Source organism: Dendrobates tinctorius, unplaced genomic scaffold (assembly GCF_039654945.1).
Source record: "Dendrobates tinctorius isolate UK_male_01 unplaced genomic scaffold, ASM3965494v1 ptg000075l, whole genome shotgun sequence".
In the NCBI taxonomy this organism is placed as follows: Eukaryota; Metazoa; Chordata; class Amphibia; order Anura; family Dendrobatidae; genus Dendrobates; species Dendrobates tinctorius.
The window spans coordinates 47881849-47901518 of record NW_027361743.1 but is presented as its reverse complement, the minus strand read 5'-3'; the positions used below and the strand labels follow the sequence as shown (position 1 = coordinate 47901518).

Sequence of the window (19670 nt, the reverse complement as noted above, 5' to 3'; positions counted from 1 at the left end):
TCACGGTGATCGCATTAAAATTCTGGTGCCATCTTTCCTCAGGAAAGATGGTGTCGGCATATAGGGGGGTGTCCCCGACCATCATCGATCCCACCAATGACAGGTCACAACAGCGGTATTACCTCCCTGTGACCAGTCTGTGACCGCACTGCAGGTCCTCACACTAGGTGAGGATTCCTGCAGAGCGGTCACACAGCTAGATCTCCTGCTGTGCTGGAACTTGTGTTGCCACAGAAGCCTGTGACACCACAATCCCTGCTGAAGACAGAAGAAAGAAGACAGAAGAAAGAAGAGAGACTACAACCGCAAGTGTTCTGATAACAGATCCCTGCCCCATCTTTCTTCATCCACTCCAATCCCTCTTCCCTTTCCCACCTTTTTTTACCCCCCTCCACCCCCCTTTGCACCGCCTCCATGTGCACATTTAGCAGCCGCCGAACGTTGATTGGTGATGCAGTTCATCACACATCTAGATAAGTTACTTGGGGGTCTAGTTTCCAAAATGGGGTCACTTGTGGGGGTTTACACTGTTTAGGCACATCAGGGGCTCTCCAAATGCGACATGGCGTCCAATCTCAATTCCAGCCAATTTTGGTTTGCAAAATTCAAATGGCGCTCCTTCCCATCCAAGCTCTGCCATGCGTCCAAACAGTGGTTTTACCCCACATATGGGGTATCCGCGTACTGAGGACAAATTGGACAACAACTTTTGGGGTCCAATTTCTCCCGTTAACCTTGGAAAAATAAAAAATTGGGGACTAAAATATCATGTTTGTGGAAAAAATATGATTTTTTATTTTCACACTCGGGCGTTATAAACTTTAGTGAAACACTTGGGGAGTCAAAGTGTTCACCAAACATCTAAATAAGTTCCTTTGAGGGTCTAGTTTCCAAAATGTGGGGGGGTTTCCACTGTTTAGGCACATCAGGGGCTTTCCAAACGCAACATGGCTTTTGATCTCAATTCTAGCCAATTTTGGTTTGAAAAAGTCAAACGCTCCTTTCCTTCCGAGCCCTGCCGTGCACCCAAACAGTGGTTTTCCCCCACATATGGGGTATCAGTGTACTCAGGAGAAATTGCGCAACTTTATCAATTTTCTCCTTTACCCTTGTGAAAATAAAAAAAATGTTGCTAAAAGATCATTTTTGTGACTAAAATGTTAAATGTTCATTTTTTCTGTCCACATTCCTTCTGCTCCTGTGAACACCTGAAGGGTTAATAAACTTCTTGAATGTGGTTTTAATCAGCTTGAGAGGTGCAGTTTTTAGAATGGTGTCACTTTTGGGTATTTTCTGCCATATAGACCCCTCAAAGTGACTTCAAATGTGAGGTGGTCCTTAAAAAAATGGTTCTGTTAGTTTTTTTGTAAAAATGAGAAATCGCTGGTCAACTTTTAACTTTCTAACAAAAAAAAAATTGTTTCCAAAATTGTGCTGATGTAAAGTAGACATGTGGGAAATGTTATTTATTTACTATTTTGTGTGACATATTTCTCTGTTTTAAGGGTACAGAAATTCAAAGTTTGAAAATTTTCAAAATTTTTGCCATATTTCCATTTTTTTCATAATTAAACAGAAGTCATATCAAAGAAATTTGACCACTAATGTGAAGTACAATATGTCACGAAAAAACATTCTCAAAATCGCCAAGATCCGTTGAAGCGTTCCAGATTTATTACCTCATAAAGAACAGTGGTCAAAATTGTAAAAATTGTCGTGGTCTTTAACATGCAAAACCAACCTCGGGGGTAAAGGGGTTAAGCTGTCATTATAAACCTATTGTATGTGTGTAATTAAGTATGTTGTTTGGACTGACTAGAAAACAAATTAAGTCCTTCCTGATTGCTTAAACCCATAGGACCCAAATCTATAATTATATTATAAGAGTTCAACAAAATATATAAAGTGCTCTCAGTGAGAGAAACAAAATAGGAATCTTGTGGGTATGATACCTTTTAATGGCTAACAAATAATAGTGAATGATGTTACAAAGCAAGCTTTCGAGACAACTTACGTCTCTTCATCAGGCTGATATAACAAAATATTTGAAGAAACCAGAGCACATGCATGGTGTGATACATGGACATTTCAATAAACAAACACTGAGCTTGAAGAGAGAATCCTTAATTAGGTAAGATTAGATAAGTGGTGTGAAAGTTCTGTATTTCAAGTTGTGGGTTGTAGGTCACTACCTGAGGTACACAATGATTTTCCTCCTTTTTGTCCTGTGGGTGGCCTCTATGTCGGAGAAACAGGAAGAGACTGAGAGCAAGGATGAGGTCTCATCATCATCATACAATTACAGATAAAGAAAACCCATTTTCCTGTGGCCAAACATTTCTTTTTGCCAGGACAGAACATAGACAATATGAAAGTTGTCAATTTTAAAGGCAATTTTAAATCACAGAAACATCGCAGGGTGTGGGAACACATTCATTACAATCTTTGATTCTATTCACACAAGACTCAATTTGTCAGGACTTTTTATGGCCCATTACCATATCTGAGCTATTTCCTCCAAATAGCCCTTTGATCTCACAGAACTTTCACACCACTTATCTAATCTTACCTAATTAAGGATTCTCTCTTCAAGCTCAGTGTTTGTTTATTGAAATGTCCATGTATCACACCATGCATGTGCTCTCCACTGTATATAAATGAGGTTTCTTCAAATATTTTGTTATATTACCCTGATGAAGAGATGTAAGTTGTCTCGAAAGCTTGCTTTGTAACATCATTTACTATTTTTTTGTTAGCCATTAAAAGGTATTATACCCACAATATTCCTATTTTGTTTCTCTCACTGAGAGCACTTTATATATTTTTTTCTACTGGCTAACACGGTACCAAACCACTTTTTAAGAGTTCAACAAACAATATTCTCTAATCTGATAGTCTTCTGCAGTGTTGTTTTCAGTCTCAATGACATTGCTGGTAACTCTATTGATATAGCAACATTTCCCACAGCTTTGTCCTAGATAACTTTCTCTTTGATGGGGGTCCGCCTGCTGGGATCCTCAACAATCCCCAAAAAGCCTTCTTGTGAGCCTTGCCTGAATAAATAGAAGATTGGTCATGTGCACCTCTGCTCATTTCATTCTCTATGGAACTGTAGGAGATAGCTCTCTGGGAGTTCTCCGGATCATTGGGCTTCACAGTGGTAAAACCCATTTTATCACTTTTTACATTTTGAAGAATATATAAATCAGTACCATGACACAGATAATAATCAATTTAGCATGTGACTTTCAAACAGGTATGAACTTCAGTGTTGCTATTCTATTTGAATATATGTTAAATACTTAACAGGTTTTTAGAATTTCCAGTTGATGATTTACCTTTATATGAACAGTGGGAGTGTCATGATCCAGGTTGGATTATGACAGATTTTGCACAAGTAACCTTTTTTTTTCCTTTAAGCTGTTTGCTTAAAGTTAGTTTTGCCCCGGTGGCCATTAGGGTCATTACACTGTGGTTGTTTTAGTTCTAGTTTTGCCCCCCGGTGGCCGTTAGGATCATTACACTCTGGTTTCTTTAGTTTAGTTGCCCCCGGTGGCCGCTAGTGTTATTGCACGTGATTATGAAACAGGTGTGATTCCCTGGCTCCTACCTTTAAAGGAGTAGCAGGTGGTCTCACTCACTGTTGTGATATTGCTCATTTCCAACTAAGTCTGGTGAAGGAAGGAATGACAGAGAGGAGTTCCTTGCAGCTCAGGGGAGCTCTGGTGTAATTGCTTCAGGTGGAAGCAGAATTCAGGTGTCGAGCTTCAGGGGTGAAGCTGAACTTTGGTGTCGCACTCTGTTGCTGGGAGCAATAGTAACAGAGCTAAGCTAAGTGGTGTTTTTCCCTGTTTGTTACTTTCCTTGTGTGTGTATTAGTGCAGTGGTGGAATTAGTTTCTGCACCATCCAATTCACTAGAAAGGGATAGGTGCACGGCGAGCTAGGGATTTGAGGTATCCAGCTCGTCGCCCGGTGCGGAACCTGCCTAGGGATCATCATGAGTGTAGGGACACTGACTCAGGGGAGTGCAGGAGGTCTCCACGTCCCCGTTCCCTATTGCAGGGCCCTCCATTGTAACGGTTTCCCCGGTGTTTCCCTTAATTCTGTTTAATTTCGCCCTGCTGGAGGCGGTGTATCCAGGTTCACAGGTGTTATAGAAATTCGCCCTGCTAGAGGCGGTGTATCCAGTCACATGTGACATTACAGGGAGTTTAACTTTAGAAGCCACCATTGACTAACATATTGAAGAAACAGAACAGCTATGAATGTGAACAATGCTATGAATGTGCCTGGAATAGCAGCTTAGGTCACTCATGTGAACATTGTTCTGTAGAGTTGAGCTACCATCCCAGAGTGTGGCGTACTGCCACTCCAGAGTGTGCCATGCTACCACCCCAGAGTGTGTTGTACTGCCATCCCAGAATATGCCCCGTGCTACCACAACAGAGTGTCCCACGCTGCCACTCCAGAGTGTGCCATGCTGCCACCCCAGAGTGTGTTGTACTGCCATCCCAGAATGTGCTGTACTGCCATGCTAAAGTGTGCTGTGCTACCACAGCAGAGTGTGCCGTACTGCCACATCAGAGTGTGCTATACTGCTACACTAAAGTGTGCTGTGCTACCACACCACAGTGTGCTATGCTACCATACCAGAGTGTGCTATACTGCCACACCAGAGTGTGCTGTACTGCCATGCTAAAGTGTGCTGTGCTACCACACCAGTTGCCGTACTGCCACACCAGAGTGTGCTATACTGCCATGCTAAAGTGCCCTGTGCTACCAAACCACAGTGTGCTATGCTACAATAATAGAGTGTGCTGTACTGCCACACCATAGTGTGCTGTACTGCCATGCTAGAGTGTGCTGTGCTACCACACCAGAGTGTGCTGTGCTACCACACCAGGTTATGGTGTGCTACCATATCAGAGTATGCCGTACTGCCACACCAGAGTGTGCTGTACTGCCACGCTAAAGTGTGTTGTGCTACCACACCAGAGTGTGCCATACTGCCACACCAGAGTGCGCTGTAATGCCACACAAAAGTGTGCTGTGCTAAAATACCATAGTGTGTCGTACTGCCACACCAGAGTGTGCTGTACTGCCATGCTAAAGTGTGCTGTGCTACCACACCACAGTGTGCTGTGCTGCCATATCAGTGTGCCGTACTGCCACACCAGAATGTGCCATGCTACCACCCCAGAGTGTGTTGTACTGCCATCCCAGAATGTGCACTGTGCTACCACGACAGAGTGTCCCGCGCTGCAACTCCAAAGTGTGACATGCTGCCACGCTAGAGTGTGCTGTGCTCCCACACCAGAGTGTGCTGTGCTACCACACCAGATTATGCTGTACTTACATATCAGAGTGTGCTGTACTGCCACACCAGAGTGTGCTGTACTTCCATGCTAAAGTGTGCTGTGCTACCGCACCAGAGTGTGCTATGCTACCATACCAGAGTATGCCATACTGCCACACCAGAGTGTGCTGCGCTGCCACACTAGAGTGTGCTGTACTGCCACGTTAAAGTGTGCTGTGCTACCAAACCAGTGTTTGCTGTGCTACCACACCAGAGTGTGTCGTACTGCCAAACCAGAGTGTGCTGTACTGCCATGGTAAATTGTGCTGTGCTACCACACCAGAGTGTGCGGTGCTACCATACTAGAGTGTGCCATGCTGTCATGCCATGTGAATATTACTTTGTAGTATTCATTGAGCACTTCAGTACCTTTGCTCTGCTGATTAATGGGGTCACCAAGCTTAGATCTTTACCAAAAATAAATTCATAGTCTATCCTAAGCATAGTCCATCTGTTAGAAATTGTGGAAAACCCCTTTAAATCACAATATTATATTACACCACAAGTGCATCACAATAAAAATCCTATTATGATGCTAACTGATATTTTTCTCTATTTTTCAGAGACAGTATATGATGGCATAAAATATGGCTCTGTTTTACTACAAAAGTAAAGGCAACAATTCTCATTTCCAAGATCGGATCCCCCTCCGAATTGTACGCTCAGAATCTGAACTCTCCCCATATGAGAAAGCCTACCTAAGTTCGGTGGAGAAAGGTGATTTCGCCAGCGTGAAGCAATCACTTGAAGAAGCTGAAATCTATTTCAGAATCAATATTAATTGCATTGACCCCTTGGGAAGAACAGCGCTATTAATTGCCATTGAAAATGAAAACCTTGAACTGATTGAGCTATTGCTAAGTTATAATATCTATGTTGGAGATGCTTTACTACATGCCATAAGGAAAGAAGTGGTTGGAGCAGTTGAGCTGTTATTAAATCACAAGAAGCCAAGAGGAGAAAAGCAGGTAGGATATTATTGATCAGTATTACAAAATTATATCAGCTTAATTTAATTTTCTTTCTGAGTTTTTAGGAAAAATGGACTTATGTAGTGCTGTAAAATGTCATTACTAATTTGTGCAAAGTATCTGCCTAGTACCGCTGAGGAATGTAAAACCTAAAAAAGAAAAATTAATCTTTTGTATGGCTGGGTTCAAATCATGTTTTTGCCACATGTTAGTGGCTTGGTCGGGGTTTCCAACTGAACCCCTGAAAAACGTGATTTAGGCAAATCCGCTGATAATGCCATTGACTTTGATGCATTACATGGAGTAACTTTGTGCTCTGTCTGACCTCCTCTTCAAGGTGGGCACAAAAATGAAGTCAGACACCCTTTTTTGAACTCCTCAATAGCAGGCACTGTCATTTTTTAAGACTTTGTATGGAAGCCCCAATGTAGCCACAGATGTGTGGAAAAAACCTGATATGAGCATATCCTTACATGTACGCTATTAAACTACCACTTGGTAAGCTTGTATGAACAATCAAAAACGTGAGTGCTTCATGAAATTATTATTATTATTATTATTTATTTATAAAGCATGTTCCATGGTGCTGTACATAAGAAGGGGTTACATACAAATTACAGCTATCACTTACAGTAAACAAACTTACAATCACAGACTGATACAGAGGGGAGAGGACCCTGCCCTTTCAGACGTACATGCTACAGTATGGTGGGGAAGGAGACAGTAGGTTGGTGGGTTGCAGCAGAAATGAAACCATACTTCCCCCTTGTCAGGACAATGGAAGTTTACATTTATCCATTTTATTGTCCCAACGTTACTCTAAACAAGTGCTTGGATCAGGCAATTAAAATTCCTGGTTAATAAAAGCCTTTTCCCATCAGAAGACCTAACGCTTCCAACAAGCCTACAACCTGCAGTAACCCTCGTTCACGATACTGCTGCATGAACAACTCTGCCCTCACCTACTGTATCTTCACCCATCCCTTGTATTGTCCATGATTTCTGTACTTGTTTTTTATTATGTGTATCCTTTTTTATATGTAATACGCCATGGCACAAATGGCACTATAATAATAAATGTAATAATCATACCAGGTTATCATCGGTCCCTCAGGATAGGTAAAAACTCTCTAATTACTGTAGCATCACTCTATTCATTGTCAACAAGACTGTCAGAGATAGCCATATACGGGATTTTGCGATCTCCAGCAGAAACTTAAACAATGGAAGGGTGGTGCATATTCCATCATACTATCCCAGTAGGGCATTTTATAGATCTACTTTGACATTTTCTAGTATTATTGCTGGGGATATGTACATGCAAATTGAGTCCTCAAGAACAGAACCTTCTCTTTACCATGACCCTTAGCTCTGGCTTATAGAAGAGGAATTAGGTAATTAATATTGAATATCCCAAATCTTCAAATAACTTCACTTTGTTAACCTTCATTAATAGAGATGAGATGAGCGAGCACTAAAATGCTCAAGTTGCTCGTTACTCGAACTGAGCAATTCCTAATGCTTGGATGGGAGTTAATGTGAAATCACAAAGAGGTCTGGGGGGCAGTGAAAATGTTGATATGGAGGGAAAAAGTGCTGAACGGAAGAACAGCATGGGGAAGACCCCTGGAAGCATCTCTGACATCCAGATAGCTGCTGAGAACAATGGTTTAACACTTTTACTCCACTTTAAAAGCTGACAACAAAACATTCAAAATCAAACTTGGAGTTTATAGGAAAAAAGCATGATAAGAAACATTCTTTCCTGTATAATGACTTGTATATACCGCAATATTTAAAAATAATTAAAAAAATAATAATATAAGTAAACCACAATCAAAATTTGTATTAAAAAACTGGAAATTTCAGTGTTATTTATGAAGGAATCAAGAACTGCCAAAAATTATGGACTCAGTGGGACTCTGTTACACCCGGTATTAGACTTAAAGGAGGGCATCATACACATTCTATTCCAATTGTAAAAGTGTGAAAGAGAAGTTGCGGTGCTTCTACACTCATAAAAGCTTTGCACAATGTGCAAAGCCCAGAAAAAATTATAAGTAAAGTCATTCAGTTATCGCTAGACTCTAAAAGGCAACAACACAGTCAAATATTGAACATTAAAAGCACTTTATGTGCTGCTGACATCTAGTGGTGTGGAAAAGTTGGGTCTGATACAGGCTTTGCTCATTGTTATCAGAGTGAGCCTGTCAGCACTTTCTGTTGACAGTCGAAAGCGTCTGTCTCTTATGACCCCATGTGCCACTAAAAACCGACTCAAAAAAGACGCTAGTGGTGTAACGCCTCCAAGGGATAGATAGACAGCTCAAACAAGGTGGCCAGCTTTTTGACCAAATAGCTGAAGGGGGCAAAGGAATTAGGAAGTATGCTGGATTTGTCAGAGAGGTATTGCTTGACCATCTGTGAAAACTTTTCTCTCCTTGTCAAAAGTACCTGGTCATCAGGTCCTCAGCCCATTCACGTAGAAGAGACGGGGCAAAGCTTGTTTGGGTACTAGAGTTGAGCGACTTTTGGTTTTTTATGGTCGAGTTTCATTTCGTGAAACCCGACTTTTCCAAAAGTCGGGTCGAGCAAGATCGGCCGATTATAGGGAAAAGTCGGGGTCGTCCCGAAACACGAAACCCAATGTAAGTCAATGGGGAATAAAAGTCGGCAGTGAGAGGAGGACAGGAAACACACCTACAGTGCTCATTTGAATGCCAAAAGCATCAATTCTTCTTACTTAAGCTGGTCAACCTTAATTAACTTCATAATACAAGTTACGCACTGAAAAATGGGGGTTATTTGGCTAAAGTTGTGGGGGGGTAGGGCTGGCTCCAGGTTTTCATGTGCCCTGGGCGAAAGAGCGCCCCTTTAACACATAATACCACAACTCATCATGCTCCGATACGGCAGAGAAATAGCGGTATAGTACCATGAAAAATACTTCACTTTTTACATCTCATGACGAGGCCCATCTATTTCTCCATACAGAATCATTGGTCCCATATAATGTTTGAAACAGTATATGATGAGCTCCACATAATGCTACAGTATATGTTGGTCCCCATGGATGAAGCTCCACTGTCTTATGGGCCCAAATAATGCTCCAAACATAATGGGCCCCATTTCTAATGCTCTAGTGTATAATGGGCCCTGTAAATGCTGCTCCAGTGTCTGATGTCCACCTTTGGAATGTTCCAGTGTATGGTGGGCCCCATCTATCATTCTCCAGAGTATAGTGCTCCCCAAAAATTGCTGTCCCAACATTGAAAACAATCAAATAAGTCTCCTCGCTAGGGAATCCCTGTACTAGTCTGGACTCCTCGTCGTCCCCATCTTCCATCTCACTGCACAGTATTTCAACCTTGCAAGTGCTGTGATCCTGAGCAAGCAGGGGGGGCCCACTCGTTGGCGACAGCACTGGCACAGGGCCCCTGATAGTACGGTGGTGTGTCTGATGGCGGGTGGGCCGAACCTGCACTTTCATCTGCAGCTTCCTCTTTGTCACCGTGTAAGATGGAACTGTATATGGGAAGGGTAACCTGAGTTTCATCAGGGTCAGATTCAGGCCGGGTAGCGTGCGAGGGGAATGTAGTGGTCTGGGTCAATGTACCAGCAGATTCATCGAGCAGTGGCTGGGCATCAGTGCACTTGTGTCGCCCCCAGGAGTACGGTCGCCACAGTGGCATTACCTTCCTCCTAGGGAGTGTGATGTCATGCTTGGGAGCAACGAAGGATCTCTCTAGCAGGTTAACTGATTGGGCGGCGTTATTCCCACGAGTCATGACCCTCCAAACAGCGTTCATGAAGGCAAAGTGTTTGTTTTACGTGGGCAGTATGGTTGCAAAGCTGAACCTTAAAGGAATGTCCAGAAGGGCACCACCAGGAGTGGAGCCTACGGCGTAATTTGACTCAACACGGGCAACCTCAACCATGCCAGCTACAGAACAGATGCACACATTGCAAGCTTAATTCCGTTAACGAACGAGACTCCGTCATGCCCCGCGGTCCGAGTCTGGCTTACTAGAGGGACACGTGAGGCTCTGGCACATGAGATTGGCCAATAACTGGTGTGTCATGCCCTTACATGTCCGTGGCTGCATGTGCGCTACACTGAAAAGGCCAGCGTTTGTCGCTTACAGGTGCAGATAACCTGCTGAACAACGTTAGTGATGGGGATCATTGATTACAATTATTACTCGCGAACGATGATTTCCCAGTAAGTGCAGGTCAACCGCAGTTCCGGAATTAGGCCTAACCGTCATTCCTGAAAAAAATGAAAAACTTACGTGTGCAAACCACAGGTGCTGTAGCTTGCTTAACAGCTCGCCAGCCGTTCTCACGCCCAGTATGGGTTACACGTGATTGCACAAAGGTGAGAAAGGGTACCGTATCCCCGGATAACATGTATGGATAGCGTACACATTCAAAATATATGTCTATACATCAGGAGGCAGGCTCAGACGGTGTTAGGCCCAGTATGGCTTGCAAGTGATTGCACAAAGGTGAGAAAGGGTACCGTATCCCCAGATAACATGTATGGATAGCGTACACATTCAAAAGATATGTCTATACATCAGGAGGCAGGCTCAGACGGTGTCAGGCCCAGTATGGCTTGCAAGTGATTGCACAAAGGTGAGAAAGGGTACCGTATCCCCGGATAACATGTATGGATAGCGTACACATTCAAAATATATGTCTATACATCAGGAGGCAGGCTCAGATGGTGTAAGGCCCAGTATGGCTTGCAAGTGATTGCACAAAGGTGAGAAAGGGTACCGTATCCCCGGATAACATGTATGGATAGCGTACACATTCAAAATATATGTCTATACATCAGGAGGCAAGCTCAGACGGTGTAAGGCCCAGTATAACTTGCAAGTGATTGCACAAAGGTGAGAAAGGGTACCGTATCCCCGGATAACATGTATGGATAGCGTACACATTCAAAATATATGTCAATACACCAGGAGGCAGGCTCAGACGGTGTCAGGCACAGTATGGATTTGACGGCCCAGACTACACAGCGGAGGAGTAGGGAGAGGTAAAGATTGCAAATGCTGGGGCCCTGCCCAAGCAAGGGGGGCCCACTCGTGGGCGTCGGTACTGGCACTGGGCCCCTCATAGTACGGCGGTGTATCTGACGGCGGGTGTGCACCACCACCGTGAGAGACACTTGATTGCACTATGAGGGACCCTGTGCCAGTGCCGCGCCCAAGAGTTGGCCTACCCACCTGTCCAGGGCAACGGCACTCGCACGGTGTCGTGCGCTAGGTGGTGACCCCGGCCATGGGGGGGGGAGGCAGCACAGTTAGGGAGTTTTAGAAAGTGGCATATGCTGATGTTGGACATTCAGCTGATGCAAAAGGCGAAATAGGTCAAGTCCCAGGAAGAGGTGGACCAAAGCAAGCCATTTTTCTGTCACCCTATGTGTCATCAGGGGAAGGTGGGACAAAATCCTTGGAAACCCATGCATGGTTCATTTTAATGAAGGTTAGATCATCCACATTTTGGGTTGACAGACGGGTCCTTTTTTCTGTCAGGATTGATCCAGCTGCACTGAAGACTCTTTACGATAGCACACTTGCAGCTGGGCAAGCGAGCTCCTGTAAGGCATATTGTGCCAATTCAGGCCAGGTGTCCAGTTTAGCAGCCCAATAGTTAAAGGGGAATGACCTGTGTGGGAGAACATCGATATGGGAGGAAAAGTAGTTTGTAACCATAGTTGACAACTGCTGTCTCCTGTCACTTTCCATCGATGCTGTATTACCAGTTGTGTGAGCGGTACTTGAAAAATCAGTCCACAACATTGTCATGAAACCCCTGTCTCCAACGCCACTTCTGCTGTGTGCACCATGAACACCTCTGCCAAGCTGCCCCCGGCCCGTACGGCTCGTGTGAGAACCATCACCGCTGCTGTGTGCTGGGAATGCCTCAAGCAACCGATTTACCAGAGTTGCTTGTTTATTAGCCAATATTAGGTCAAGGTTCTCCTGTGGCATGATGTTTTGTAATTTGCCTTTATAGCATGGATCCAGGATGCTGGCCAACCAGTAGTCGTCATCGTTCATCATTTTGGCAATGCGGGGGTCCCTTTTTAGGATCCGCAAGGCATAATCTGACATGTGGGCCAATGTTCCCGGTGTCAATGATGCACTGCGAGTGCAGGTTGGAGGAGCACTTTCTGGCAAATCCACATCCCTCCAGTCACTCCCAAACCCTGTACCAGACCTTGCCACGCCAACATTTTCACTTGCCCCACGAGATGCATCATCCTCCCCTAAGTAATCATCCCCATCATCATCCTCCTCCTCCTCTTCTTCCTCCAACTTGTCCAGGAGAGGTCCCTGAGCAGACAATGGCTGAATGTCATCAAGGATTCCCTCCACCTCTTCCTCCTCGTCAACATTGGCTGCAGACGCCTGCTCCTTAAGGTGCGTCAAAGTTTGCATGAGCAGACGCATAAGTGGGATGCTCATGCTTAGGATGGCGTCGTCTGCGCTTACCAGCCGTGTGCATTCCTCAAAACACTGAAGGACTTTACAGAGGTCTTTCAGCTTCGACCACTGCACACCTGTCAACTCCATGTCTGCTCTCAAAGTGCCTGGCCGTGTATCCTCCCACAAATGCATTATGGCCTGCCTCTGCTCGCACAGCCGCTCCACCATGTGCAGGGTGGAGTTCCACCTTGTTGCAATGTCGATAATGAGGCGGTGGTTGGGAAGGTGGAGCAATCGCTGCAGCTTCTGCATACGAACGGAGTGTACAGGCGACCGGCGGATGTGCGCGCACAGTCTTCGCACCTTCTGGAGCAGGGCTGTTAACTCCGGATAATTTTTGAGGAAGCACTGCACCACCAGGTTCAAGGTGTGAGCCAAGCAAGGTATGTGGCTGAGTTTTGAAAGAGCTATGGCTGCCACAAAATTACGGCCGTTATCACTAACTACCTTGCCTGCCTCAAGATGTACACTGCCCAGCCAAGTTTGTCGCTTCAAGTACTCGGCCAGCACCTCGGCGGTGTGTCTGTCGCCCAAACACATCATCTGCAACACAGCCTGCTGACGCTTTCCACTAGCTGATCGATAGGGGGACACCTCGTGTGCAACAGTGGCAGCTGCAGATGGAGTGCTCGTACGACTGCGCTCTGTGGACGAGCTTTCGCTACTGGAGGAGGAGGAGGAGGGTGGAACGCCTACAGCCAACTGTTTCCTATACCGTGGGCTAGGCAGCACTGTCCCACCACCACTGTCCCCTGTGAACCCTGCATCCACCACATTAACCCAGTGCGCAGTGATGGACATGTAACGGCCCTGGCCATGCCGACTGGACCATGCATCAGTTGTGAGGTGCACCTTTCCACTCACTGACTGCTTGAGTGCATGGACAATGCAGTCTTTCACATGATGGTGGAGGGCTGGGATGGCTTTGCGAGAGAAGAAGTGGCGACTGGGTAGGTCATAGCGTGGTACTGCATAGGCCATGAGTTCGCGGAAAGCTGCGCTTTCCACCAACCGATAGGGCATCATCTCAAACGAGATTAGTTTGGCAATGTGGGCGTTCAAACCCAGTGTACGCGGATGAGAGTCTGAGTACTTTCTTGACCTAATCATAGTGTCTGGGAGGGTGAGCTGGACTTGAGAACTGCATATGGTAGAAGTAGCGGTGGACAGGGCGGACTGAGAGAGGGTTGATGATGGTGATGGAGTTGGTGTTCTTTCTGATGGCCTAGATTCAGTATTTCGTTGATATAACAGTGGGATTCCCTGACTGCTGTGGCCTTGCAACGACACCTCAACATTTGTTGCTGTGCTAACCGGTGGGCTTACAGTGGGGGAAACAATGTAGCGTTGCTGACTACCTTCTTTGTGATCAGTTGCACATGTGGTACTTGAGGTTTGGTGTTGTGTCCACGCTTGCAAGTGCATGCTGGTTAAATGTCTAAGCATGCAACTGGTATTCAAATTTTTCAGATTTTTCCCTCAGCTAAAGGTCTTTGCGCACTTCTTACAGATAACCTTGGCCTGATCATGAGGATTTTGTTCAAAAAAGTGCCACACTGCACTCTTCCTACTTTGGCAGACATTTTGTGGCCTATCACGCTGTGATGTTTTGACCCTCTGGACAAGCTGTCCAGCAACTCTTTTGATTTTTGGAACCTGTCTTTGGAGTGCTCCGGGCCTGCCAGATAACAGCTGTTGCGATGTTGATGTCTGCTGTGGATGCTCCTCATCTGAGTTATTGGAAGCAGCACCATCTTCCCCCAATGGATGCCAATCTGGGTCAACAACTGGGTCATCCATCACCTCCTCTTCAATGTCATGTGCACCTTCCTCTGTGTCACCGTGTATGGTGGTATAGTGTGCGGGAAGGGGCACCTGAGTCTCATCAGGGTCAGAATCAGGCTCTGTACACTGCGAGGACAATGTAGTGCTCTGAGTGAATGTACCAGCAGAATCATCTATCAGCGGCTGTGCATCAGTGCACTCCATGTCAGATTCATCTTGGCCTGGGTAATTCACCATTTCACTTGATAATCCAGGCATGGTATGTGAAAACAGCTCCATGGAGTAATCAGTAGTATGGCCTGCGTCATCCTTCAATCTTGGTTGTGGTGAAGGACACAAGGAAAGGTGTGGTTCATGAACATGAGCCTCCAATGACGACTCAGTGCTTTTACTTTTTACAACTTCAGAAGAGGAGGCGATAGAGCTGGAGGCTGAGTCAGCAATGTAAGACAAAACTTTTTCCTGATGCTCTGGCGTTAAAAGCGGTTTGCCAACTCCTAGAAAACTAAGCCTTCGAAGCCTTATGGAGCCAGACGATGACGCAGGCTCAACACCTCCTGCATTCGGTCCTATTTTGCTTTTGCCACTACCATCAGATCCACCACCAACACCATCATTACCAGCTGCCAACCCCCGCCCAATTCCATGGCCTCTTCCACCAGCATTCCTCATTTTTGGTAGAAATGTAGACAAAATCCAACAAACTATATAGTAATGTAAAACAAGGTACAAGGTGTCTATAGGACAGGGGAGATTTAGATTTTCTGCACACACTAGTGGACACTGGACACTTTTGGATTGTGTGAGGCCCACTGAATATCAGAGCGCTATGTCACAGGCTCGATGGCACAGGTGTGAAAAAAGTGACTACAGGATAAGGGAGATTTTGAATTTCTGGGAGATTTTGAATTTCTGCAGACACTTGTGGACACTGGACACTTGGATTGTGTGAGGCCCACTGAATATCACAGCGCTATGTCACAGGCTCGATGGCACAGGTGTGAAAAAAGTGACTACAGGATAAGGGAGATTTTGAATTTCTGCAGACACTTGTGGACACTGGACACTTGGATTGTGTGAAGCCCACTGAATATCACAGCGCTATGTCACAGGCTCGATGGCACAGGTGTGAAAAAAGTGACTACAGGATAAGGGAGATTTATATTTTCTGCAGACACTTGTGGACACTGGACACTTGGATTGTGTGAGGCCCACTGAATATCACAGCACTATGTCACAGGCTCGATGGCACAGGTGTGAAAAAAGTGACTACAGGATGAGGGAGATTTTGAATTTCTGGGAGATTTTGAATTTCTGCAGACACTTGTGGACACTGGACACTAGGATTGTGTGAGGCCCACTGAATATCACAGCGCTATGTCACAGGCTCGATGCAGCATGTGTGAAAAAAGTGACTACAGGATAAGGGAGATTTTGAATTTCTGCAGACACTTGTGGACACTGGACACTTTTGGATTGTGTGAGGCCCAATGAAAATCAGAGCGCTATGTCACAGACTCGATGCAGCAGGTGTGAAAAAAGTGACTACAGGATAAGGGAGATTTTGAATTTCTGCAGACACTGGACACTTTTGGATTGTGTGAGGCCCAATGAATATCAGAGCGCTATGTCACAGGCTCGATGCAGCGGGTGTGAAAAAAGTGACTACAGGATAAGGGAGATTTTGAATTTCTGCAGACACTGGACATTTGGATTGTGTGAGGCCCAATGAATATCACAGCGCTATGTCACAGGCTCGATGCAGCAGGTGTGAAAAAAATGACTACAGGATAAGGGAGATTTTGAATTTCTGCAGACACTTGTGGACACTGGACACTTTTTTATTGTGTGAGGCCCACTGAATATCAGAGCACTATGTCACAGGCTCGATGGCACAGGTGTGAAAAAAGTGAATTGTAGAATTGGGCAGAATAGGAATCTCCCTAGAGTGTAGGTCTGTAAGAACGGAACAAGTCCTCCACAGTGACACACAGATAGCTTCACTGTGGCTGTGATAACAGCCGTTACACGGTACTGTGTGAGGAGCGTACACCGCTGTATGGTGTGAATAAATGCACGCTCAGTACCTTAGCAGGACAAAAAAAAATTGGGATTGCTTTTAAAAAAGCAGTTTGCAGAGCAGTGGGGAAACAGCAATGCAGCTGTCAGGAAGCCTTAGAAGGCAGCCTAACAACCAACACCGCTGATCCACCACAATATAGCCTCCCCTTGCACTGCGCACACACAGTGACTGGTGTGTTGCACAGGCAAAATTGCTAGCAGCAGAAGCAGTTTTTTTGTCTTCTTCCCTGCCTAATGCTCTCCCTACAGACTCAGCAACCTCTCCCCATGCTAAGATCGGCAGAAGTAAGATGGCGGTCGGCGTGCACGCCCTTTTATAACCCCTGTGACGCCCACCAAAGCAAGCCAATCACTTGCATGCCCTTCTGAAAGATGGTGGCGACCCCTGCCTATGTCATCACGTTGCCCACAGTGTCCGTGGATCCTGATTGGCTGAAAAAGAGCGCTAAACAAACTTTTGAAACGCGACTTTGGCGCGTAAGTCGCCGACCTCGTGGCCGACCTCATCCTAGCGACTTTTGAAATTGTTCGACCCGTTTCGCTCAACTCTATTGGTTACTAGTCTCTTTTGCACTAGCCCCTGACCTCCTCCTCTTCCTCCTCCTCATTGTCATCAAATCTGCACTGAGCAGATGAGGTGAGGCTGGACTGGGTAGCATCTTCCTGTTTCATGTCTTTCTCCATCTCCTTTTGATGCATATACAAAGCTTTATGTTTAATTGCTAGCAGCGACTGTTTAAAGGGAATCTGTCACCTATTTTTTTCGTATATAAGCTGTCAGCACCGCCATCAGGGGCTTATCTACAGCATTCTGTAATGCCCCCAATGTAACCTGAAAGATAAGAAAAACTAGTTATATTATGCTCCCCCTTGGGGGTCCTGTCCGGTCCGATGGGTGACGCGGTCCAGGTCCGGTGCCTCCCATCTTGTAGCGATTATGTCCTCCTCCTTGCTTCTGTAGCGCTCCTGCACAGGTGTACTTTATCTGCCCTGTTATTTCCCAGCACCTGCACACTGCAGTACTTTACTTTGCCCTCAACAGGGCAGATAAAGTAGGCCTGCGCAGGAGCACGACAGAAGCAAGAAGGAGGACGTCATCGCTAGAAGATTTGAGGCGCTGGCCCCGACCGTGACACCCATCGGCCCGGACCAGACCCCCGGGTGAGTATAATAAAACTTGTTTTTCTCTTTCAGGTTACATCGGGGGCTTATCTACAGCATTACAGAATGCTGTAGATAAGCCCCTGATGGCGGTGCTGGCAGCTTATATATGAAAAAATAGGTGACAGATTCCCTTTAAGTAGGCAAACAAACGGGATTATTGCACTAATGGTGGCATCATCGCTGCTCATTATCTTTGTGGAGTCCTCAAAGTCTTGGAGAACCGCACAAATGGCTGAGATTCATGCCCAATCTTCATATCAGTGCAGGCTGACCAGAATACCAATGGATGTGTTGGTCCTGATATTCCACAACTAGCCTCTGTTGCTCACAAACCCTTTACAACACGTGCAGAGTGAAATTCTAGTGCATGGCCACATCGCACACCTGTCGATGCCGTCAGTGAGCTGGCACTTGCATGCGCTGCTGCAGCACTTCCAGAGTGGCAGGTTTTCAGAAACTACTGAACTACCAAGTTGAGCACGTGGGCCAAGCCTGGCATGCGTGTGAGATTGCCAAACTTTACAGACACCACCAGGTTACACCCATTATCACACATGCCTGGTTGTAGGTTTAGCGGCAAGAGCCACAGATTTGTCTGGTCTGTTTTTCTTTTCAATATCTCTGCCCTGGTGTGCTTTTTGTCTCCTAGGCAAATGAGCTTCAGCAGAGCGTGTTGACACTTCACTGAGGCAGTGCTGCAGAGCTTCCAGCTTCTGGCTGATGTGAATGATGTGTTCTGAGAGAGCACATTGAATGTGGAGGATGAGTAGGAGCAGGAGGGGGTGCAGGAATTGGTGTAGGAGGTGGAGAAAACCCTGATAGAAGTAGGGCCAGCAATCCTTGGCGTCAATAAGTCATGTGCTGTGCCATGGTGGGATTCAGCCCTGGCATCCACAATGTTCACCCAGTATGCCATCAGGGAAATGTAGGATCTCTGGTTATTAGTGCTTGTCCACGTGTTGGTCGTTATGTGTACAATCTCAGTAACCACATAAGGGTTCGGGGGCTGTTTCTGGACACATGCTGGTACAAAGTGGGGATGCCATAACCAGAGAAATAGTGCGGCCTGGGACTGAGTACCGAGGGACTAAATTTGTAGACCTGTAGCTGGACAATTTTTGTTTTTATTTCAGACCAACATAATGTAATTCAAACCATATTCTATAGTGTATATGACAATAATCAATTATTCAAGCAACCAAATTTCTACACCTGTAGCAGGTCAGTTTTTGTGTTTATTTCAAGTAAACAAAATTTCACACAAAGGAGGTTTTACGTTATGTGTGACAATAGTCAATTTCTGGAACAAAAATATTTTGTGAATTGTACCAGATCAAGCGATTTTTAAGATAATTTTACACAAAGCATATTAAACTGTATAGATGAATAATTGAATCCAAAAAAAATGTGAATTTTTTTAGGGAATTTTTTTTTATATCACTGTAATGTAATGATAACTGCATTAACCTGTATGGATAAATAATTGATTCCTGAAAAAACTTTGAATGCTAAGTTTTTGAAAGTATAGTTGATGTACTCCTACACTTATAAATAGAGTTGAGCAAAACGGGTCAAACAATTTCAAAAATCGCCGACTTTTGGCAAAGTCGGGTTTCATGAAACGAAACCCGACCCTAGGATGAGGTCGGCCACAAGGTCGGCGACTTACGCGCCAAAGTCGCGTTTCAAAAGTTTGTTTAGCGCTCTTTTTCAGCCAATCAGGATCCACAGACACTGTGGGCAACGTGATGACATAGGCAGGGGTCGCCACCATCTTTCAGAAGGGCATGCAAGTGATTGGCTTGCT

At 45.3% G+C, this 19670-nt stretch overlaps 1 protein-coding gene across 1 annotated transcript in view; it reads left to right on the top strand.

The window, feature by feature from the left end:
- The window catches only part of TRPC4 (transient receptor potential cation channel subfamily C member 4), a 520170-nt gene that overhangs the window by 195930 nt on the left and 304570 nt on the right, over positions 1 to 19670 (top strand). The window contains exon 2 of the mRNA XM_073583258.1: positions 5922 to 6326. Coding sequence (XP_073439359.1) covers positions 5946 to 6326 — 381 coding nt within the window. The 5' untranslated portion in view covers positions 5922 to 5945. The remainder of the gene's footprint in view (positions 1 to 5921; positions 6327 to 19670) is intronic.